The 20,679-nt window shown below is 35.6% G+C and overlaps 1 protein-coding gene across 1 annotated transcript in view; it reads right to left on the bottom strand.

The window, feature by feature from the left end:
* The window catches only part of LOC144646002 (uncharacterized), an 88,534-nt gene extending 67,956 nt beyond the window's left edge, over positions 1–20,578 (bottom strand). Inside the window, exons 1-26 of the mRNA XM_078505520.1 lie at positions 20,486–20,578; positions 18,029–18,326; positions 17,154–17,431; positions 16,326–16,346; positions 15,513–15,869; positions 15,035–15,058; positions 14,050–14,406; positions 13,270–13,383; positions 12,975–13,088; positions 12,240–12,353; positions 12,049–12,162; positions 11,857–11,970; positions 11,224–11,337; positions 11,038–11,151; positions 10,857–10,970; positions 10,665–10,778; positions 10,484–10,597; positions 9,763–9,876; positions 9,414–9,527; positions 9,153–9,266; positions 8,314–8,344; positions 2,617–2,894; positions 1,620–1,724; positions 1,244–1,348; positions 986–1,087; positions 711–824 (exon numbers count right to left, since the gene is read on the bottom strand). Of these exons, the coding sequence (XP_078361646.1) occupies positions 711–824; positions 986–1,087; positions 1,244–1,348; positions 1,620–1,724; positions 2,617–2,894; positions 8,314–8,344; positions 9,153–9,266; positions 9,414–9,527; positions 9,763–9,876; positions 10,484–10,597; positions 10,665–10,778; positions 10,857–10,970; positions 11,038–11,151; positions 11,224–11,337; positions 11,857–11,970; positions 12,049–12,162; positions 12,240–12,353; positions 12,975–13,088; positions 13,270–13,383; positions 14,050–14,406; positions 15,035–15,058; positions 15,513–15,869; positions 16,326–16,346; positions 17,154–17,431; positions 18,029–18,306 (3,532 nt within the window). The 5' untranslated portion in view covers positions 18,307–18,326; positions 20,486–20,578. The remainder of the gene's footprint in view (positions 1–710; positions 825–985; positions 1,088–1,243; positions 1,349–1,619; positions 1,725–2,616; positions 2,895–8,313; positions 8,345–9,152; positions 9,267–9,413; positions 9,528–9,762; positions 9,877–10,483; positions 10,598–10,664; positions 10,779–10,856; positions 10,971–11,037; positions 11,152–11,223; positions 11,338–11,856; positions 11,971–12,048; positions 12,163–12,239; positions 12,354–12,974; positions 13,089–13,269; positions 13,384–14,049; positions 14,407–15,034; positions 15,059–15,512; positions 15,870–16,325; positions 16,347–17,153; positions 17,432–18,028; positions 18,327–20,485) is intronic.
* Between the last annotated feature and the right edge of the window lie 101 nt (positions 20,579–20,679).

Genomic DNA, 20,679 nt, shown 5'->3' with positions numbered 1-20,679 from the left:
GAGAAAGTATTCGTGATGGTAATTATCTAATAGCAATAACTTCTTTTTTTAATATGACTGGAAGATATATTTGCAATCACCTATTTGGTGACACCTGCAAAATCAATCAAAAAATACTAACGCCAACAGAAAACCTTCAATGTTGGTGTTGTCGTAGTAGAAAGGACAAGATGAATTGTTTGTTGTCTTGTTTTGGTGTTTAAGTTTTTTGTTTTGTTTTGTTTTTTGTTTTTTTGTTGTTTTTTGTTTGTTTCTTTGTTTTTGGTTCATTCCGTTTTCTATTAAGTTTAGGGCATATATAAGTTTGAAAGTCCACTTATCCGTTTACCTGCCTCGCAAGTGTTTCCAAAATAACCGGCAATGCAATCACAGCGATACCCTCCAACAAGATCAACACATGTACCGCCATTTTGGCATGGCGCGGGTGCACACTCGTTGATATCTGAAAATTGGAAACAATGTAATATTGAATAAATAATCATTTTTAGTTAATAAACTTTGTGGATGTCATTAGAACGGAAGGAAGAAGATAAGGAAACAAAATGCAGAAATCGCGAATCTTGATGCAGAATACAGAAATCTTCATAATTAAGATTATAGTTCGGGAGTTTTTAAGCAATGAGATTGTAGGAACCTTGTCAGCTTTTTCTTAAAAAAATATAGATATCCATTAGAGTGAAATGACGCTCAGCAAGTTTTAGAGACTAGACCTGTTTCACAGTTGTTTCCAGAATATCCAGATTTACAATCACACCGATAACTTCCGTCAAGATTGACACAGGTAGCTCCGTTCTTGCATGGATTGTTCGTACACTCGTCCACATCTTCGGGGGAATAAATAAAAAAAACCGATTAAAGGATTAAAACAATCACTTGGAAATCAAAATCATCCACATTAAAAACAAACATTCTCTTTTAAACAACACGAATTTCTTTTCTTTAGATGAAATTATTTCGTATAAAAATTATAAAACAAAGTTCTAACCTGTTTCACAGTTGTTGCCAGAATATCCAGATTTACAATCACAGCGATAACTTCCCTGAAGATTGACACAGGTAGCTCCGTTCTTGCATGGATTGTTTGTCACTCTTTAATCTGGAAATGTAATGAAAAATGAAAAGAAAAGTAAACAAAAAAAGAAAGAAGTGAAAAAAATAACTCAATCGATTGAAAATGAAACTAATCCACGGAAAAAAACAACAAAAACTTTCCCTAGTAACGAACATATCAATCTAAAAAAACCTGTTCGCAGTATTTCAGAATCCGGATCACATACAGCGATAACTTCCCTGAGATTGACACAGGTAGCTCCGTTCTTGCACGGAGTATTCGTACACTCGTTGATATCTGTAAGCAGACAGAAAGTTTTTGCATGATAGTAATTAAAAAGCGGTTAAACAAGCCAGAGGAAACATTCTCTCACCGGTTTCACAGTGTTTGCCAGAAAATCCAGATTTACAATCACAGCGATAACTTCCCTGAAGATTGACACATTTACCTCCGTTCTTGCATGGACTATTCGTACACTCGTTTATATCCGTAAGCAACGCAGAAATGTTGTTTAAATTAATGATAGTAATTAAAAAGCTAATAACAAGCCAGAAGTAAAACATCTTACCGATTTCACAGTTTGTGCCAGAAAATCCAGATGTACAATCACAGCGATAACTTCCCTGAAGTTCCACACAAGAAGCCCCGTTCTGGCATGGGTTGTTTGCACACCCTGCAAATAGGACGAAAAGGTTGGTGAAAGTCGATTATTTTGCTTACCTACTTGCCTATGCATCCGAGCTACGGTTGTAAAAAGTTTAGTATGTGTGAATGACCTTAAAAAGGAACTGATGCGAAAAATGAACGCAGGTTTCTTTGTAAAGAAGGGTGGTTTTCAAATGAGTGTTGTAAAACCAAAATAGAAGCATAAGAATATTGCAGGCAACACGACGGACCAACGATTAGTGAGAACCTGAAAAACGCTCGTGACGGAGTCGTTTATTTTTTTTTTTTTTTTTTTTTCTTCTTCTTCTTCTTCTTCTTCTTCTTCTTCTTCTTCTTCTTCTCCTCTTCTTCTTATTCTGCGGATCTCACCTTCACATTAATTTATAACTAATATATTAAACACAAGGAAGAGTGTTTCATCACATCTCCAAGCACCGAGGAGAGAGTTGACGAAGTTCAAGGTGTTTGATATAAGAGATTAAAACTATAAGAAGCCAAAACTAAGGAGTAAACGGAGGAATAAAAAAGTAAAAAAAAAATCTGCGGTAATTAAGATCAAATTCCCAAACCCCCGTCATGATAATGGTTTCCTTTCAATAGTTTAACTTCATGAATAATAAATGAGTTTGAAAACTATTTTGGAAAAACGGGAAACATGATAGGTTCACAGTACTTTTACATTAGTCAAATATGTTATGAAAAACTGATTTTATGGTATTCTTTTAACGCTTAATATTTTTTCAATGCTTAACACCGTATTTTTCTCAAAATGACTCCATCTCAATTGTTCAAAGCCGCGGAAATTGTGGTTTTCATATCTTTTATTCCTTTGATTCCTGTTCAGGCAGGAATTCACGCTATTTAAAAGGAGGTTGAGCTAAAACGAAATTAAAACTCACTTTCAACCATTTGACAGCATTTTATATACTCGATGCAGTAGAGTTGGTTACAAGATCCCTTGTGAAATCCTGTCAAGTAATATCCATTATCACAGCCACTCAAACCCTTGTGATCAAACGAGCTCATGATGCTTTTTGTAACACATTTCTTGTATGCGCTCGGCAGACCGGCTGGCTTGCAGCATCTTCCCTCTTCTATGTTGTATAGCCAATCACCTGAGGTGCGATACAATCCTTGCAGAAAGTGACCTGGTGGACACATGGCCCATCGGTTGGAACTTCAAAGGAAACGCATAAATCATGTATAATTGATGTAATAAATCATCCAATTTTAACAACGACCATTTTATTTTGCCAAAAATAAATATATAAAATTATGGTATAAAATAAATTTACTAAAATCGGCAAAAAAACTACCCAGTATAGAAATAAACGAAACTAGCTGAGTAGTTACAAAAAAATAAAATCACTTTGAATAGGTTGTACATTATTAAAGAGAGAAGACGAAAGTAAAATAAGATGAGACAAATAATAAGTAACTAAGTACACTGTAACTAATTGTATATAAACAGAAGAAAACAGAACCAGTTAGTGATAGAACCAAAATTCTTTTATATGAGTTTAATAAACGTTAAGCCAAAAGTGTGTTCCTGAAGCAGAAATAACATTATGATAAACATACACACCTAAAAAATTCTCACAATATTACAAATGTAAAGTGGATAAATCCCTTTCGATCATTTTAATAAATGCCAACTGAGTACAGTAGTTGTTTAAACACTTACGAATCGAGCGTCTTCCACCAATTGGCATTCATGCAAAGTGAATGGCTGTTTTGATAGGGTGCAACAGCCCTGCAGCACTTGGCCTCCTCCAGTAGATAAATTTTGTCGTTGCCGCCCTGGTTGTTATTGCGGTAGAATCCTGTTATATATTCATTGGACGGACCACAGACTGACCAACCCTTCTGATCGAAACTTCTCCACCAGTTCGCCATTCTACACTGACTCCAACATGTATCCACCGTGAGAGAAAAAAATAACAGGAACACCAGTAGCTTCATCTTTGCAGCTGTTAGTCAACCTGTCTTGGATAAATTAATACAAACTTATTTATGCTTTTGCAAACTGAAGGCAACCTTTCTTTATCTTCGGATCTTCCTCGGCAATCTTCGAAAATTTTCGGAAAAGTTCGGGAAATGTTCGGAAAGATTCAAATGACCTTCTGACAACGTTTTAAAAATCCTCGGAAATCTTTGGGAAATCTTCAGAAACTTCGTTGTTAGTAGGTTTAAAATAAAATAATACATGGTTGCAAATCGATATCTTACTCGTTCGCTACGCTCACTGGAGAGATATCGAATTAAACACTCAAAGCATGTATTATCATCTATCTCTTCCAAATGTTGACGGTTTCGTGCATCATGCGCTAATTAACATAAATAAATAAACTGATTAGGCGAATCATTTCAAGAATCCTCCACCATTCTGGCTTTTTGTTATCTGAAAGAACTTATAGAAGAGCCTGCCTACAGTTTGGATAGCTTCTAGAAATTTTCACCCCCCTAAATTTGTTTTAAGAGTGAACAAATAGGAACCGTAACATATTGTATTTTTTTGTTTATTAGAGTACCCACTTGTAGAGCACAATACGGGGAAGTTGGTTTTTCCTCGTCAAAGATTATGACTCATGCGTACAACTGTTTTTTTAAAGTATGGTTCTTTTTCTCTTGTTACTCTATTAAGCGCAAGACTACTTGGTTTCACCCTTTTTCAATCCCACCAGGAAGAGCGACCGCAAAGAAAAAAACTCTTAAATAACTTCTGGGAGACCCTGACTACAGATTGTATATCGTGTGGGAATTTTAACCTCATTTCTCTTTAAATGTGTTAAAGAGTGAAAAAATACGAGCCGCAACCATTTTAAAAAGAAGGGTTCTTTGTCCGTTCTTTAGACCACAAGATCCACTAGGTTTCACACTGATTCGCTCTACCAGGAAGAGCTACCAACAAAGACAATAAACGAAAACAATAACCTCAATTAATCCTTTTAATTCAAAGCCATCAGAATTTATTCCTGAGCTGTGTTAAAAATATAGCTTACGGCAATTCAACAAGGAACGCAATTCACGACAATCTGAGAGAAGGAAGATGTCTTTTGATTGAGACTCAATTTCCTCGCAAACAACGATCTAAAAACTAAAATTATTTTTGCGCTCGGGTTAATTAAAACCGCATTCTTTAAAAAAAACTGAGTTTTTTTGCTTGACTTGTTATGAATTATTCTTATGAATTTCTTAAAATTATGGCTTACCTTTCGTTCTATCGGATGCCCGTTTTGGCTAGTAATGTTACCTCTGACTTCGCCCAAGTTGAAATGGTGAAATTAAGCAATAACCCAAAGCTTTGGAATAGTTGTTGTTTACTTAAACATTCCCAATCCTCTTTAATGAACAGCTAGACAAATATTACGCTAAATTAAATACTTAAGCCGTTCAAGTATATTTGAGCCGAAACTTGTAAAAGATTGATTTTTTTCCCCAATTTTTAAAGAAATATTTCGGGTTTTTTTTTTATTTTTTTCTTCCAGCAGGTGGAACCAATCTCATTGCAACTAAGATTTTCTTTTAATAGAACCACAGACTGACCTTATTAATAAGGTTTATTTTGTGTACTTTTTAAGTAACTGATATTAATGACTTGTCTAAAGGATGTCTTATGAATGGTATATTTCAATTTATAATGAACAAACCATGATAAACATCCAACATTCTGGTTTTCAAATCGTGGAATCTTTACAGAACCACCGACCCAGTAACCTTTAAGCTACTAGCTTTCAGTAGAAAGGTTATCCCCCTATAACTGTTTTCCCCTATCCAACCGGCCTTTTTCCCATAACATGCCCAAATATTCTCCAGCAGGTTGGTGATGAGAGTGAAAAATCATCACTAGGGGTATTTTCTTGATGAACAAACACGATCTTTCTTAACTGACACTTAAAGAAATTTCTAACAGAAAAGGAAAAAAGAAATTTTGCGTCTATAACTGAACGGGTTTATCTATTTTCTTTCATCTTCATTACGTTGGGAAGCGAGCACCTGTTCAAAACTGCCAATGCAAACAACAAATTTGCAAACACTTGTTACTTCTAACACGCCATAACGGAACTAATTTCTAATTTCTCACAATTTTAAGGTCTTGTTACGAGTCATATAATCAAAAGAAGGCATTTAGAGTTTCACTTTCGCCATTTGCCATCGATTTGAACAAATTATTGTATTGTAATAACTCATGGAAGACCCCTTTTATCGGTTAAAATCTATGGGTATTTCTTTCTTATTAAAAGTACCCTTAATTACAATGTTGACAAAACGACCTTCCCACGCGATCGCCAAGAACATTTAACTTCCTAATGCTTACGACGATTTAAAAAAATGATTTTGCATTTCTTCCTTAACAGACGAGAATAGAGGGATGGATTATTTTGACGAATGACGAATCGGTTTGTACGAATTCTCACTGCGGCTTTGAAGTATACGCACCGATACACTTCATTGAAAGGTCTTTGATTGCCGAAACAAACTAACTTGAATTATTTGTTTAGACATTGATCAAACCCAATATCAAATATCACTGCAACTTTGGATCCAATGACCACGTACATTCACCATGTATAGAGCTAGCAGTAAACCGGTGTTTCACAAGATAATTTTTTGTTTTGCTTTTCTGCTATTTAATAAGCATAACTAGTTCCTTCATTTTGAACTGCAGTCTGTAGTGTTCAAGGCAGTCAAAAGACTAGGACTGGCTCTTAGCTTCATAATTAGCTTTTTTAAACGATACGCTTTTAGAATCGAGATAGGGTCATTTTTTAAGGTGAGCATCAAGGCTGGAGTAAATGTTTGGTTTAATATAAGTTTTTGGTCAGCAGGGTTAGGGCAAGTCATACTTTACCTATGTTTTAAAATGAAAATTACTCCATGCAAATATAGACCAGTATATGTTGGTTAGTCTACGGTATGGTTTAAAAGAATGTACATGTATTGAGTATGTAGCAATTAAGCCTGACAAGCAGCTAAGTAAATATGACATGAAATTTGCATTTACAACACATCCAGTTTGATATTTGTGAACTATCAATGATTATATTATCGTTACGGATACCCATCAATGGTAATGTTACCAATAAAGTTTATCCCAGAAATGACTTGTTATTGTCTTTTTTCCTGGTTCCTCTATACCTATAAGTTTATCTGCTTGTTTTCTTTGACGAAATGTTGACTTTTTTCAAGAGGAAGCTGTTTAGTTTAATGCCTACTTATACGTAAGATGGTCAGCCTTCTCACACAGCTATCTTCTAAAGATCGTTAAAAGCGTAAAAACGTTGTCCCTACTGACCAAGCCAAAATGGGTTCTCCAGTCTTCCGCATGCATACCCTAAAGGTCCCTGGTAGGCAAGTCAAAAATAACCAAAGTGCTTACATTGAAAAACAACGCTTGCCACCAATTGGGGTCATTCTACCTTCAAAGCAAGCGAGTCCGACCAGGGTCACCCTAGCCCTAAGGAATCAGAGGAAAACAAGCAAGGTATGAAGCAATGGCCAACAGGTTGAATTAGAAGGAAGGTAGTATTTCAGATTTCATGCTCTTCTTTTCAAGAATTTGACCAAAACCAACGGTGATAAATCATTCGACAATTTTCAAAAATTTTAATCATGCATAATTACATCAAATGTTAAAATCATTGATCTGATACATTGTCGACTGTTATATGTAATAAGCCAGGAGGATGATTAAATATTTTTGACAAGCACGTCTTTGATGATAACTGCTACTACGCCGTCCATTTGTATCTGTACCTAGTCAGAAAAAAAAAACAGAACGCTATAAGAGACAGCTAAAAGGAAAATATAGCATACATGCATTCATTTTAATTCTCAAATGGCTTGAATGCTTTCTTCAACAGCGCGCGTTCTCATTGGCTGCTGCGAGGTCACCTGGCATCTAACAATAACTGTTTCCCGCCAAAAGTCTCTGAGCGGGCACCATTGTCAAATCTAGAACGCCAGAGAGTAATAGGGCACGAATGTTGGCCGACGACCGCTTTTTCTAATGTCTTCGTTGGTCCCTCGGGAAACCATTCAATTTTGTTTCCTCTAATCTCAAACACTGAGGTTAATTCTCCGAAAACAAAAATAAGCTGTTTTCCTCGGTACTAGTCATTTTAAACTTCAACTACCGATAAAACCTCGGACTATTTTCTATTCGTTTCCTGTTCTTTTCTTTTCGTTTAGTAGTTCAATTTTACCATTGGAACGATTTGGTATTTTCCTTCGTTCTGGCATATGGTTATATGTGATAATGAATACAATAGAATGGAAAATACCAAATTGTTCCAAGCGTAAAATTAAACCATGACATGTATCTACCAATAACAACACTGAAATGATGCAACATAGCAGCTACTTACCAGCAATCTGTTTTTTCATGTTCTTACAATTGCGTTGTTGGACCATGTTCCTTTCTCATTTCATGATCCGTGAGACTGATCATGTGTTCCTCCACATGTTTTTCAGAGTAGATCATTGTCGTTCAGTCAGTTTCCTTTTCAGTGAATTAACTTCTGACAAAATCAGCAAATCTCGTTTATTTCAAGCAAGAAAAAACGTACCCCTTTTATACAGAGTTCCATCTTTATCACAGGTCTTCACATTCATTATCCTCGCCTCCTAAAAGAAAACATGTTTTACATTAATTTGTTTTACAGCCTTAAGCAAGGTTTGTAATGGGTGGTGCTGCTGTAGTTGGAGCTAAAAAAGAAAACAATATTACTGTTGCTAGAATTGATTATTTTCCAATATTCTTATTTCTTCTCACAGGATTGGACGAGCGTTCACAGTCATTCATTTGGTGTACCGTACGCGAAAACAAACAGACATAAGAGACGCACAGTGTTGGTGATTATTAGCCTACCCTAGCGTGATATTCTACATTTTCAAATGTAAATCTTTTTAGATACAAAACGATTTTTAAATTTAAACCCAAAGACCTCTTCTAGCATAATATTTTAGATCTTTTATTTTCAATTGTGTATGTTAATTTAGTGTCCCCAATTAGCTTTAGTTAATAGCTTAATACTCAGACACACTTAAAGTTCATTCATTCACTCATTAAATTTATCCAACAAAAGCGATTAACAACGTAATTTGTTTCTGCTTTTGATTTTTTTTAATGTCATGTCGTTTTCCATACATGTCAGAACTGGTTGTGACTCTAATTATAGGAAATCTATAAATAAAAATTGAAGCTAAGTCGAAGCTACACTAACGGCCATCAATCTATAGTGGCCATCTCTCCGCGATGGCAAGGATTTCCCATCCCAATTCTACGCCGATCCATACTTTTTTATTCTAATTGTACCCTTCCAACAACGGCCACCCCACCTATTTACAATTCTGCCTTCCCCAGGTAGTCCGCTGCACAAGGTAGGCCGTTGTAGAGAGTTTCCACTAAAGTCTCAAAGAGTTCTTTTTTTACCTGTTTCACAATGGATTCCAGTATAACCAGATTTACAATCACAGCGGTAACTTCCAACCAGATCAACACATGTGCCGCCATTTTGGCAAGGATCAGGGGAACACTCGTTGATATCTGAAAATTGGAAAGAAACATTGAATAGGAATTGTGTCGTTTGCTAAACTGAACCCTCAGAGATGTGAATGTCATTAAAAAGGCAGAGGAAGATATTATTATAATTATTTATAAATAACGTATTATAAAAAGCAGCAAAGATTTTACCTGTGTCACAATTGTTTCCAGAATATCCAGATTTACAATTACAGCGATAACTTCCCTGAAGATTGACACAGGTAGCTCCGTTCTTACATGGATTGTTCGTACACTCGTTTATATCTGGAAATGTTAACATTTAATTACGTAATTACAGTTTTTCCAAAAGGAAAAAAAAGGAGAAAGGATATTATATATTAACAAGTAAAATCATTATTTGGAAATCAAATATGCACATGAAAATATTCCCTTTTGAACAACATGAACTTCTTGATCTTTAAATCTTAAAGAATTTAATAAAGTATTTATTTTTTCTTTCACCATAAACTCACAGAATATTGTGGAAACATTACGTAACCTTTTTCACAGTTGTTGCCAGAATATCCAGAAGTACAATCACAGCGATAACTTCCCTGAAGATTGACACAGGTAGCTCCGTTCTTGCAGGGACTGTTGGTACACTCGTTTATATCTGGGAGAATAAAATACACGTATGTTGATAACAGTTTTAATTTTAAAACTGCTGAAGTTACCCTATTGAAATAAATGCTTTTCTTACTTACTTAAGTAAGGTACCATTTACTAAAAAAGTAATTATTATTATTACTTTGGCACCATCACTGTAAATGTTATTCTCAGGAGTACATTAACTATCTATCGAACTAAAGCTGGAGTGGGGGTTTTAACTCCAACAAAAAATTTAAAAGTTGAAAGTTTTCAAAAAAAAATAGCCATTATCTCTAACATTTTCTATTCGATAACGTTAACTCTTTCGATTCTCTCCGTTAACCTACATTATGTGATAATGTAGAAAATTATCAAAACATTCTCTAACCTAATGAAGATGAATTTTTCAACAATGATACGAACATGGGACAAAGAAAAATTCTGAGTATCCGACGGGTTTCGAACCCATGGCCTCTCAGATACCGGTTGGGCGCTCTAACCAACTGAGCTACGAGAGACTCGTGGTGAGCTGGGCCATTTAATAGGTTGATATGTGACACGAGTCCTGCATACTGCTAGGATCAGCAATGTCGAAATCATCAAGTGTGTTGTAAATAACCTGTTTCTCTAACCTGTTTCACAATTGTTTCCAGAATATCCAGACTTGCAATCACAGCGATAAATTCCCTGTAGATTGACACAGGTACCTCCGTTCTTACAGGGATTATTTGTACACTCGTTTACATCTGTAAAAAAGATAGAACGGTTGCTAATTGACAGTTATTAAAAACAAAACAGATAGTGATTTCTTACCTGTTTGGCAATTTTTGCCAGAATACCCAGATTTGCAATTACAGCGATAACTTCCCTGAAGATTGACACAGGTAGCTCCGTTCTTGCATGGATTGTTTGAACACTCGTTAATGTCTGTAAATAAGACAGCAAGGTTGATTAAATGATAGTTGTTTTTAATCAATTACACAAAAACAGAAAACAACTTCTCACCTGTTTGGCAATTGACGCCAGAATATCCAGATTTGCAGTTACAGCGATAACTTCCCTGAAGATTGACACAGGTAGCTCCGTTCTTGCAGGGATTATTTGTACACTCGTTTACATCTGTAAAAAAGATAGAACGGTTGCTAATTGACAGTTATTAAAAACAAAACAGATAGTGATTTCTTACCTGTTTGGCAATTTTTGCCAAAATACCCAGATTTACAATTACAGCGATAACTTCCCTGAAGATTGACACAGGTAGCTCCGTTCTTGCAGGGGTTGTTCGAACACTCGTTTATATCTGGAAATACGAAAGCACAGTTGATAGTTATTTTTCAAAAAAAAAAACACAAGACAGAAAGCAAGTTCTCACCTGTTTGGCAATTGACGCCAGAATATCCAGATTTGCAGTTACATCGATAACTTCCCTGGAGATTGACACAGGTAGCTCCGTTCTTGCATGGATTGTTCGTACACTCGTTTACATCTGTGAATAGGACAACGTAGAAGAATAGATTTGTTAAACAATTTGACTATAAAACATTGCGATAAAATAGAAACTGTAAAACCATCTTGGTTGAAATTTTTTTATGAAAGCGACGACGTTTCGACGTTCGCTTAATGTCATTATTAAGTCGAAGATGAATAAAATTAGGTACGACTACAAATATATAAGAAATTCCTAAGAGACACGAATAAAGAGTAAAAAGTGTCATAATGATGTAATAAGGTATTCGCACGCAGTCACTTTAAGAGTTTGGCGCAAATAGAGTCTTTCGAGGTATTTCGCTCAGGGTTCAATTCCCTAATGAACAACATCTCAAACATTAAACAATCAAACCTTTATTTGCGTCTCTAGGAATTTCTTATACATTTATAGTCGTACCTAATTTTATTCATTTTTGACTTGATAATGACGATAACAACCAAAATGGTTTTAACATTTTATATTTTATGGCAATGTTTTATAGTCAAACAATTAAACAAACTGCAGAATATTTCTCACCTGTTTGGCAATTGACGCCAGAATATCCAGATTTGCAGTTACATCGATAACTTCCCTGAAGATTGACACAGGTAGCTCCGTTCTTGCAGGGATTGTTTGAACACTCGTTAATGTCTGTAAATAAGACAGCAAGGTTGATTAAATGATAGTTGTTTTTAATCAATTACACAAAAACAGAAAACAACTTCTCACCTGTTTGGCAATTGACGCCAGAATATCCAGATTTGCAGTTACAGCGATAACTTCCCTGAAGATTGACACAGGTAGCTCCGTTCTTGCAGGGATTGTTTGAACACTCGTTAATGTCTGTAAATAAGACAGCAAGGTTGATTAAATGATAGTTGTTTTTAAAAAATTACACAAGACAGAAAGCAACTTCTCACCTGTTTGGCAATTGACGCCAGAATATCCAGATTTGCAGTTACATCGATAACTTCCCTGGAGATTGACACAGGTAGCTCCGTTCTTGCAGGGATTGTTAGCACACTCGTTTACATCTATGAATAGGAACAACGTAGAAGAATAGATTTGTTGAACAATTTGACTATAAAACCTATTTTACTATTGCTGGGACTTAACTTATTCATCGTTATATCGGGAATATCGTTATATCGAAGATCGTTATATCGGGAATATCGTTATATCGAAGATCGTTATATCGGGAATATCGTTATATCGGGAATATCGTTATATCGGGGTTCCACTGTAGTCAAACAATTAAACAAACCGCATAATATTTCTCACCTGTTTGGCAATTGACGCCAGAATATCCAGATTTGCAGTTACAGCGATAACTTCCCTGAAGATTGACACAGGTAGCTCCGTTCTTCCCTAGATTGACACAGGTAGCTCCGTTCTTGCATGGATTGTTCGTACACTCGTTTATATCTGTGAAGGATATCAGTGACATACAAGCTTAAGACCGCGCAATAAGACGTTTTAAGACAAATAATTTCTCGAGTTATTTGTTAATATGCAACAGTTACATAAATAAGCATTCATGTCTGCTTAAGGTTTATTTCATTAAGGGGTATTTATAAATGGATGCGACATGAAATGTCTTTTTCTAGATTACGAATAAGACATACGAACAACAGCAAATATTATGATATCCTCACCTGTTTCACATTTATTGCCAGAATATCCAGATTTACAATCACACCGATAACTTCCATGAAGATTTACACAGGTAGCTCCATTCTTGCACGGATTTCCCGAACACTCATTCGTATCTGTATATACAGTGACACTTATTCTTAGATTGGATCATTAATGTTTGGGGTGAGTTCCACCGCTCAATATTCTGAACTAGTATTGAGTTTGTCTGGGTATAAAGCCTCACTCAACAAAAAATAAAGCATTTTTCCCAACCTGATGTAAAAAAGGCAATGGAAAGAAAAGATGATTTCTCACCTTTATCACAATTAATTCCATAAAATCCCGATTTACATTCACAGCGATAACTTCCCTGAAGATTGACACAGGTAGCTCCGTTCTTACATGGAACGTTCTTGCATTGGTTGCTGTCTGTACGTAGGATAAAAGTGGAACCTTTAACACGCAAGCACTAACTATTTTCAAACAATTACCTCATCATGCACTTAACAATAATGAAAAGTGTGTGGAGATCGCGTTTAAGGGCCCAGTGTAAATGAGGTCGCTAAATGATTAGGTTTCTAAGGAGTGTCAATTACTTTTGAAACAGTTTCCTTATTAGAACGGCTTATACAATATTTGGCAGCTTTCGTACGCGTTTCATTTCAGGGATTTCTTTGCAATACTTTTAACTCAAGATAGATAGATACTTTATTCATATAGCTTTGCAACCCGAAGGTTGAATTATGTCATATTTACAAAAATAGGTCAATAAAAGCAACAAATAATCAAAATATCAAATTCTTAAAATGCAAAAATTCAAACAAAAATTAAAGCCATATCTAATAGCGAAAACTGACTTTTAAGAATTCGGGAGGGTTTTGACATCTAATCTCCGCAACGAATTTGGTGACCCTCCCGTTTTTGCATTTTTGATATGAGTAACGGAAAACCTCCGTGGAATATCTCCTCTACAGGCAAGAAAGAAAACAGGGTCAGACCCTCGTTTCGTTTTAAATTCTCGTTATTTTATTAAAGAAAATGTCGTTAACCTCGATTTTGAATGAAATGTATTTTGTTCCCTCTTATTCCACTTACCTGAATTTCCACAATATCGCAAACGACATACTGGCGGTTTCTTTAACTCATAAACGAAGAACCCATCGCAGTTACGAACCCGGATGTTAGTTGACCAGCGACAACAGTTATTACTCCAGTGAAAGCACACTTTAGCAGAGACAATTCCTTGTTTGACGGTGGGGTGATTTCCATCAAGCCAGCCGGGTGCATGCGTACCGCAGCGGTGGGTTGTTACACAAGAAGAGGGGATCTCGTTCCCAGAAACACCACGGAATCTGTACCATTTGGTTTGCAGATTGCTATCACACACGTAACTATTACTCTCGTAGCCTCGTGCCCTCTTTTCATCACCGATATACTGGTAGTTGGAACACTCTAAGGTTCAAAAATAAAATTGTTCAGCATCATTAACACTTAGCTACGTGAGCTACAAGCGTAGACAAAAACAGTTGGAACGCTCATCTACCTACAACACTATACAAACTTTTTTTTCAGGTCCTCTTCCCCCATTTCAATGCTGACCCTCCGTAAGTAGATAAAGATTTCTTTGTGCAATATGTTTGGGAGGTCAACAATGAGCTGGTAGGGGAGGGGGAGAGAAAAGAAAAAAAATTTGGTCGCTGTGTCAACACTTTTGACGAGGTCAAGTGTAGTTATCAAGTGTTTTGAAAACTATTATCTAGGGCCACAAGTAAACACTTTGGGCTACAGTTTTATTTTTATTTTCATCTTTTTCCCTTTTCCCCTTTTTTGTTACTTCTTGTAATCAATGTTTATTCATGAAAGTTTTGTGTGTAAACAAATACCTCTTTTTAAATATTAGCCCTATTTTTCTAAATGCCAACTAGTTTTCTGACATATTATTAGTTTTACAAGCAGAGCAACTTCGTAACTTTAATTGTATTGTTAGTGTTGTATAGTTAATAGTTCTGTAAGATGTATAAATGACTGTTTTGCAATAAAAAAATAAAAATTAATAAAAAAAATTAACATGTATTTTTACCTGGTGGAGGACTTGGACCTGGGCCTGAAACAAAATAAAAAAAATAAAAAAAGGCTTAGCAAACAATGAAGGTACCCAATATCTTTCTCGTACCAGAGAATTTTTGTCATTCTTATACACTGGAAAAGTTGAAAATTTACATAGTATGTAAATAACATGTAAATAACATGTAAAGAATTATTTCTTTATAAATAATTGCAAGACAGAATTAGTTTATTTACTTTGTGAAAGAAATGAGTGCATGGTCATGTACTGCCCTATGTAGCAGATACCTTGATTTTAAACTAAATTTGTAAGAAAGTTATTAAGTTTACCCTTTCTCTTAATGTGTTGAGATGTACATCCCCATTTGTTTTTGTTTTTTTTGTGCCAAGTTAATAAAGCTACGGAATTTATCGTTTTTTATGTTTCTAATAATGCTGTTTTTTATAAAACAAACGCTCTATGGAGATGTGAGTCATGTCTCTCTATTTTTTACCTGAATTTCCACAATATCGCAGATGACATGCTGGTGGTTTCTTTAACTCATAAACGAAGAACCCATCACAGTTACGAACCCGGATGTTAGTTGACCAACGACAGCAGTTATTACTCCAGTGGAAGCACGCTTTAACAGAGACAATTCCTTGTGCAACGGTGGGGTGATTTCCACTAAGCCAGCCTGGCGCATGCGTCCCACAGCGGTGCGTTGGCACACAAGAAGTGGGCAGTCCGTTTCCCGAAGCACCACGGAATCTGTACCATTTGGTTGCCATGGAACGGTCGCATTTGTAAGTTTTGCTTTGGTAACCACGTGATCGAGTGGAATCGTCAATCTCCTGGTAGTTTGAACATTCTATATTTTGAAATTATTAAAGTTATCAACATTAACCAAAAATACTTTTTAATATTATACCTAAGATCGTTTAAAGTGCCAAATTTCCAAAGTCCTTCAGATTGCTTTAGGTCAACAAGTCAGTTTTACAAAAAAAAAACGTGTTTTGACAAAAAAAGTAATGCATGTCATTTTTTAATTCTGAGAATGACCGTAATTAGCCGAGTTTCATTATGAAGATAGCCTTCAAAAGGGAACTTTGTCGACTACTTGGGAAAAATTAAAAGAAAATATTTTGAAACGTCCGATGATAATTAAAAAAAAATTCTATCCGAATAAAGATAAATCGATAAATGCAACTAGCAGTAAATAATTAACTTTCATTCCGACTTCTTTTAAAATTTTAACGTTGGTATCTTATAATCAATTATATGATTTTGATATTATATTAATAATACACGATAAAATTATTCTTACCTTGTGAAGGTTTAGGTGGACCTGAAGCAAATAGGAAATTATAATTGCTTAGAAAAAACTCTTATCCAGAAGCTGCAATAAAAACTTGGTAATATCGAATGATTTGGTCATATTTAAAGCTAGTGCGGTCTCATAAAATTAAACATCAGGGCCTTTCTTACAGAGGTGCACCAAAGAAGATTCAATAGCAAATTTTGAAGGTCTTTAAAAAAAAGTATGGAAAAAGGAAATTTTCAACCCAGCTTCTTCCCAGCACTTCTTACATAAGTCTACAAATAAAATAACTGATTTAGAATTTAATTGGAGGTGATTACCTCTTCGAAACATAAGGTTTTGTAATACATTTAAGAATAAACATCAGCGATATTGAAGACGGGCGACGTTTCAATGACTCCATGTGAGTGGTCATTATTAAGTTTAAAGTGCATGACAAAGTTGATTATAGGAAATATAGTGCAAACTTGATAATGATGACAATATTGAGTCATCGAAACGTCGTCCAACATTAACTGATTGCCGATTTTCTTTCCTAAATTATCTCTTAACCCCCCCCCCCCCCCACGCTTAAAAACTTTGAATGCCCGGTAAGTATTCTGTGGCAGGAGACTGCGCCTCATTCTTTCCAAGTGGCAAGAAAATGCGCTATAAATGCAATTATGTCTATTATCTTTGAACCTTGTTGAATTGGAAACATTTTTTTTTATGTGAACCATTCTATTCAATTAAGGATTTATAGCAGTCCTACGAAATTAGAACAAACCTCACTTCATGCATTTTACAGCATTAAATCTTCAATTTTTTCTTCTCCTCATTAGAACAAAAACTCACCTTCATACATTTTACAGCATTTGATCTTCTCGATGCAGTGGAGTTGGTTACAAGATCCCTTGTAAAACCCTGTCATGTAATATCCATCATCGCAGCTACTCAAACCCTTGTTATCAAACGATTTTGCGATATCTTTAGTAACACATTTTCCGTACTTGTTCGGCAGGCCGGCTGGCTTGCAGCATTTTCCCTCTTCTATGTGGTAGAGCCAATCACCTGAGTTGCGATACAATCCTTGCAGAAAGTGACCTGCTGGACACAGGGCCCATTTGTGGGAACTTTAAAAGAAACGCATAAAATAATTCACGTTAATGACCATAAAAATAATCCAGTAGGCATGTTAAGTATGTTTTCTGAGACAAGTATAAAATTATGAGTAGACATGCCAATCTGAAAAAGTCTCAAAAAATTGCAGATCTATAAAACTGAATGAGTCCAGATCGATCATTCTAATAAATGTTAACTGAGTACAGTCGTTGTTTTAAGGCGGGGATTCCACCGTTTAATGTGGGTTTAATGCGAATATCTCGTTAGCGTCTCAAGCAAACTAAAAACTCTACCCTCATTTCACAAATCTATGTTTTGTGAATTTTTGGGTGATTTTTGGGATTTTTTTGGAAGAGATAGTTTTTTTCAAAGGATTAGTAAAATTTAGAGAAATAAAAAATATTGTAGATTTAATGTAATCTAATATGAGTTTAAAGTTTAAAATTGGTAGACAGACACCAGAGAGTCCCCCTGACAACCTGGAGTGCTCTTACGTGGGGGGTCAACTGTCTTGTGGTGTTTCAAAAACAATTTTCTCTCTCCCTTCCTTTCTTCAAACCTAATAAATTTTCACTGAAATTCACATGTACCCCCGCCTTAACACTTACGAATCGAGCGTTTTCCACCAATTGGCATTGCTGCAAGATGATTGGCTGTTTTGATTAGGCGCAACAGCCTTGCAGCACTTGGCCTCCTCCAGTAGATATATTTTATCGTTGCTACCTCTGTTGCTATTTCGGTAGAATCCTGTTATGTATTCATTGGACGCACCACAGACTGACCAGCCCTTGCGATCGAAACTTCCCCACCAGTTCGCCATTCTACACTGACTCCAACACGAGTCTAACGTCAGCGAAAAAAGTAACAGGGACACCAATAGCTTCATGTTTGCAGTTGATGGTCTACCTGTAAAGGCCAAATGGATACAAAAGACTGATGGTAACCTGTTGCACGATAATGTGTAAGTCATTTAGTAGGAGTCGAAATTCTTTACAGACTAAAGGAAACCTTTCTCCTCCCTAGAGGGGAAGAGTGCACCGGGGAAACAATGCGAAGATCTCCACCACGTGATTCTAGAATCCTCCCTGCACTACCTTGAAAGCGCGTTTAAAGTGTTTAAAAATATGTTAAAGAAAAAATGGAGAAAACTGCAATATTACAACATTAATTAGGGGATCGAGGTTAGCCATCTGAGAATAGACAATTGAAGTAATTGCTTATAAAGAATCATATGGCAAAGACTGTGGAGAAATGAAATAGATTAAAATGGCTGGATGGTCTTGTATGTTACATGTTGTATGTTAAATTAAATTCTGACCACATTTTACAAGAGCCAAATATTTTACTTCTTGGTATCCATTTATTTTTTGTTCAAAATCTAAACTGAAAAAATTCTGATTAGTTATGTATTATGGCTACCCTGCGGTAGAACCATAAACATTTGTCTTTTACGTCATCTGGTAATTAACATAAATAAACTGTGTGGTCGAATTATCAAAAAACCTTGAAGTCTCTTTAATATTTTGTATTTTTTGCTGTGATATAGAGAAAACAAGAGACATGATACGAACTTTATTTTATGAACCGAATACATTGTTATTCACGAACAGAAATGTATGTTAAATACGGTGTTAGGCCAAGTAAAACATTTTTTGTGTTAGCAAACGTTCAAATATTTGCCTCATTTACTTCAATCCTTAAATATTTACAAGTTATTTACCTAATTTTTGTTATGAGAAAAATAGTGAACTGTCTTGAATTGAATACACCGTTTCTTAGTCTGTAGTATTATTCCTACATGTTGTGATGGTCATCGATAAGAAAAAGAAACACGCTTTTAAACCAAAAAACAAATTGCTCCTTGGGACAGAAAACCTGACTTTAAAACCCACGCACTTAGATAATTCGATTATTTACAGAATTGTCCAAATATTTTGAAAAAAATATTGTAAATGATCACTAATTGCTTCTGGGTTTTCTTTAAATTTTGGCATCGCTCTAACTTGAACAAAGATTCATTGTATTTCTTTCGTTTAAAAGAGGCAAGACTAACAATGTTTTTAAAGCTTTGGAAATTTTACTTTTTTAACACTTGTAGGCTTCGTAAAAGTAGGAGTACTTTTGACAAGCGTCTGAGCGTATTTTGTCTCTTATTGTTAAATGAGAGGAATAGGAAGGAGAACCAAGATACGCCTATTCAAGACTTTAGTTCGACCGGTCCTGCTATATGGCTGTGAAACATGGAAGATCACTAAAGCTGATGAACGAAAACTGAACCGTTTCCAATACCAATACCTGAGACGGATACTGAGAATTAGATGGCAGCAAAGTGGTTGAAATGGCAGAGGTCAACGCCATAAGCTGCGAGGTACGACGAAGAAGGTGGAACTGGATGGGACACATACTCAGGAGAGAAGGTGCAAATGACTGCTTCACAGCATTGGGATGGACACCAGAAGGCCGAAGAGCAAGAGGGAGGCCAAGGACAACTTGGAGAAGGACAGTGGAAAAGAAAAGAAACAAGGCAGGGTGGGCAAGCTGGGAGGTAGCCAAAGCAGTGGCACAGAACAGGCAGTGTTGGACAGGAAGCGTGACGGCCTTATGCGCCTACTCGCGCGACGAGAATTGATGATGATTGTTAAATCTATCATTAATTTTCACAATTTGGTTAACTCCACCACAAACGGGAGCCTGCTCACAGGCTAAAATTATATCTTCCGTTAACCCTTGTATTCCCAAGCAGTCACAACTAACACCTAACTTTTATCAGTAATGTTATTGTAATGAATTGTTATTGTATGTCTGTATACTGTTAATTTTGTATGTGGCAAATTAAAATGAAATTAATTGAAATAAAATAAACTTGTATTTTACTTGTTTGCGACAGTTTAACAAAGTTATCCACGAGAATCCAAGAGGAGGGAAGTTCCAATTTACTCAATTTCCTCATAGAACATTACAGGAAATTGAATCAAAAACTATTATTATGTCTCTTGGAGACGCTTGGATTTTGCATCTCATTCTAACAATCATTAATGTTTTATTTTTATCGATTACATACGTACCTTTCGTTCTAGAGGATAGCTTGGCTAGCTGCAACACAGCCAATGTCACCTCTGAGTTCGCACAAGTAAAAATGATGATATTAAGCAAAACTCCATAGCTCTCGGTATCCTTGCTGTTTACTTAAAAATTTCCAATCACGTTAATAAACAGCTAAACAAATAAATGACAACAAATTTAAGATCTAAATTTAAAC

This window comes from Oculina patagonica, chromosome 1 (assembly GCF_052425735.1).
Source record: "Oculina patagonica isolate OP01 chromosome 1, crgOcupat, whole genome shotgun sequence".
In the NCBI taxonomy this organism is placed as follows: domain Eukaryota; kingdom Metazoa; phylum Cnidaria; class Anthozoa; order Scleractinia; family Oculinidae; genus Oculina; species Oculina patagonica.
The sequence above is the reverse complement of the archived record's forward strand: the minus strand, read 5'-3'. Positions and strand labels throughout refer to the sequence as shown.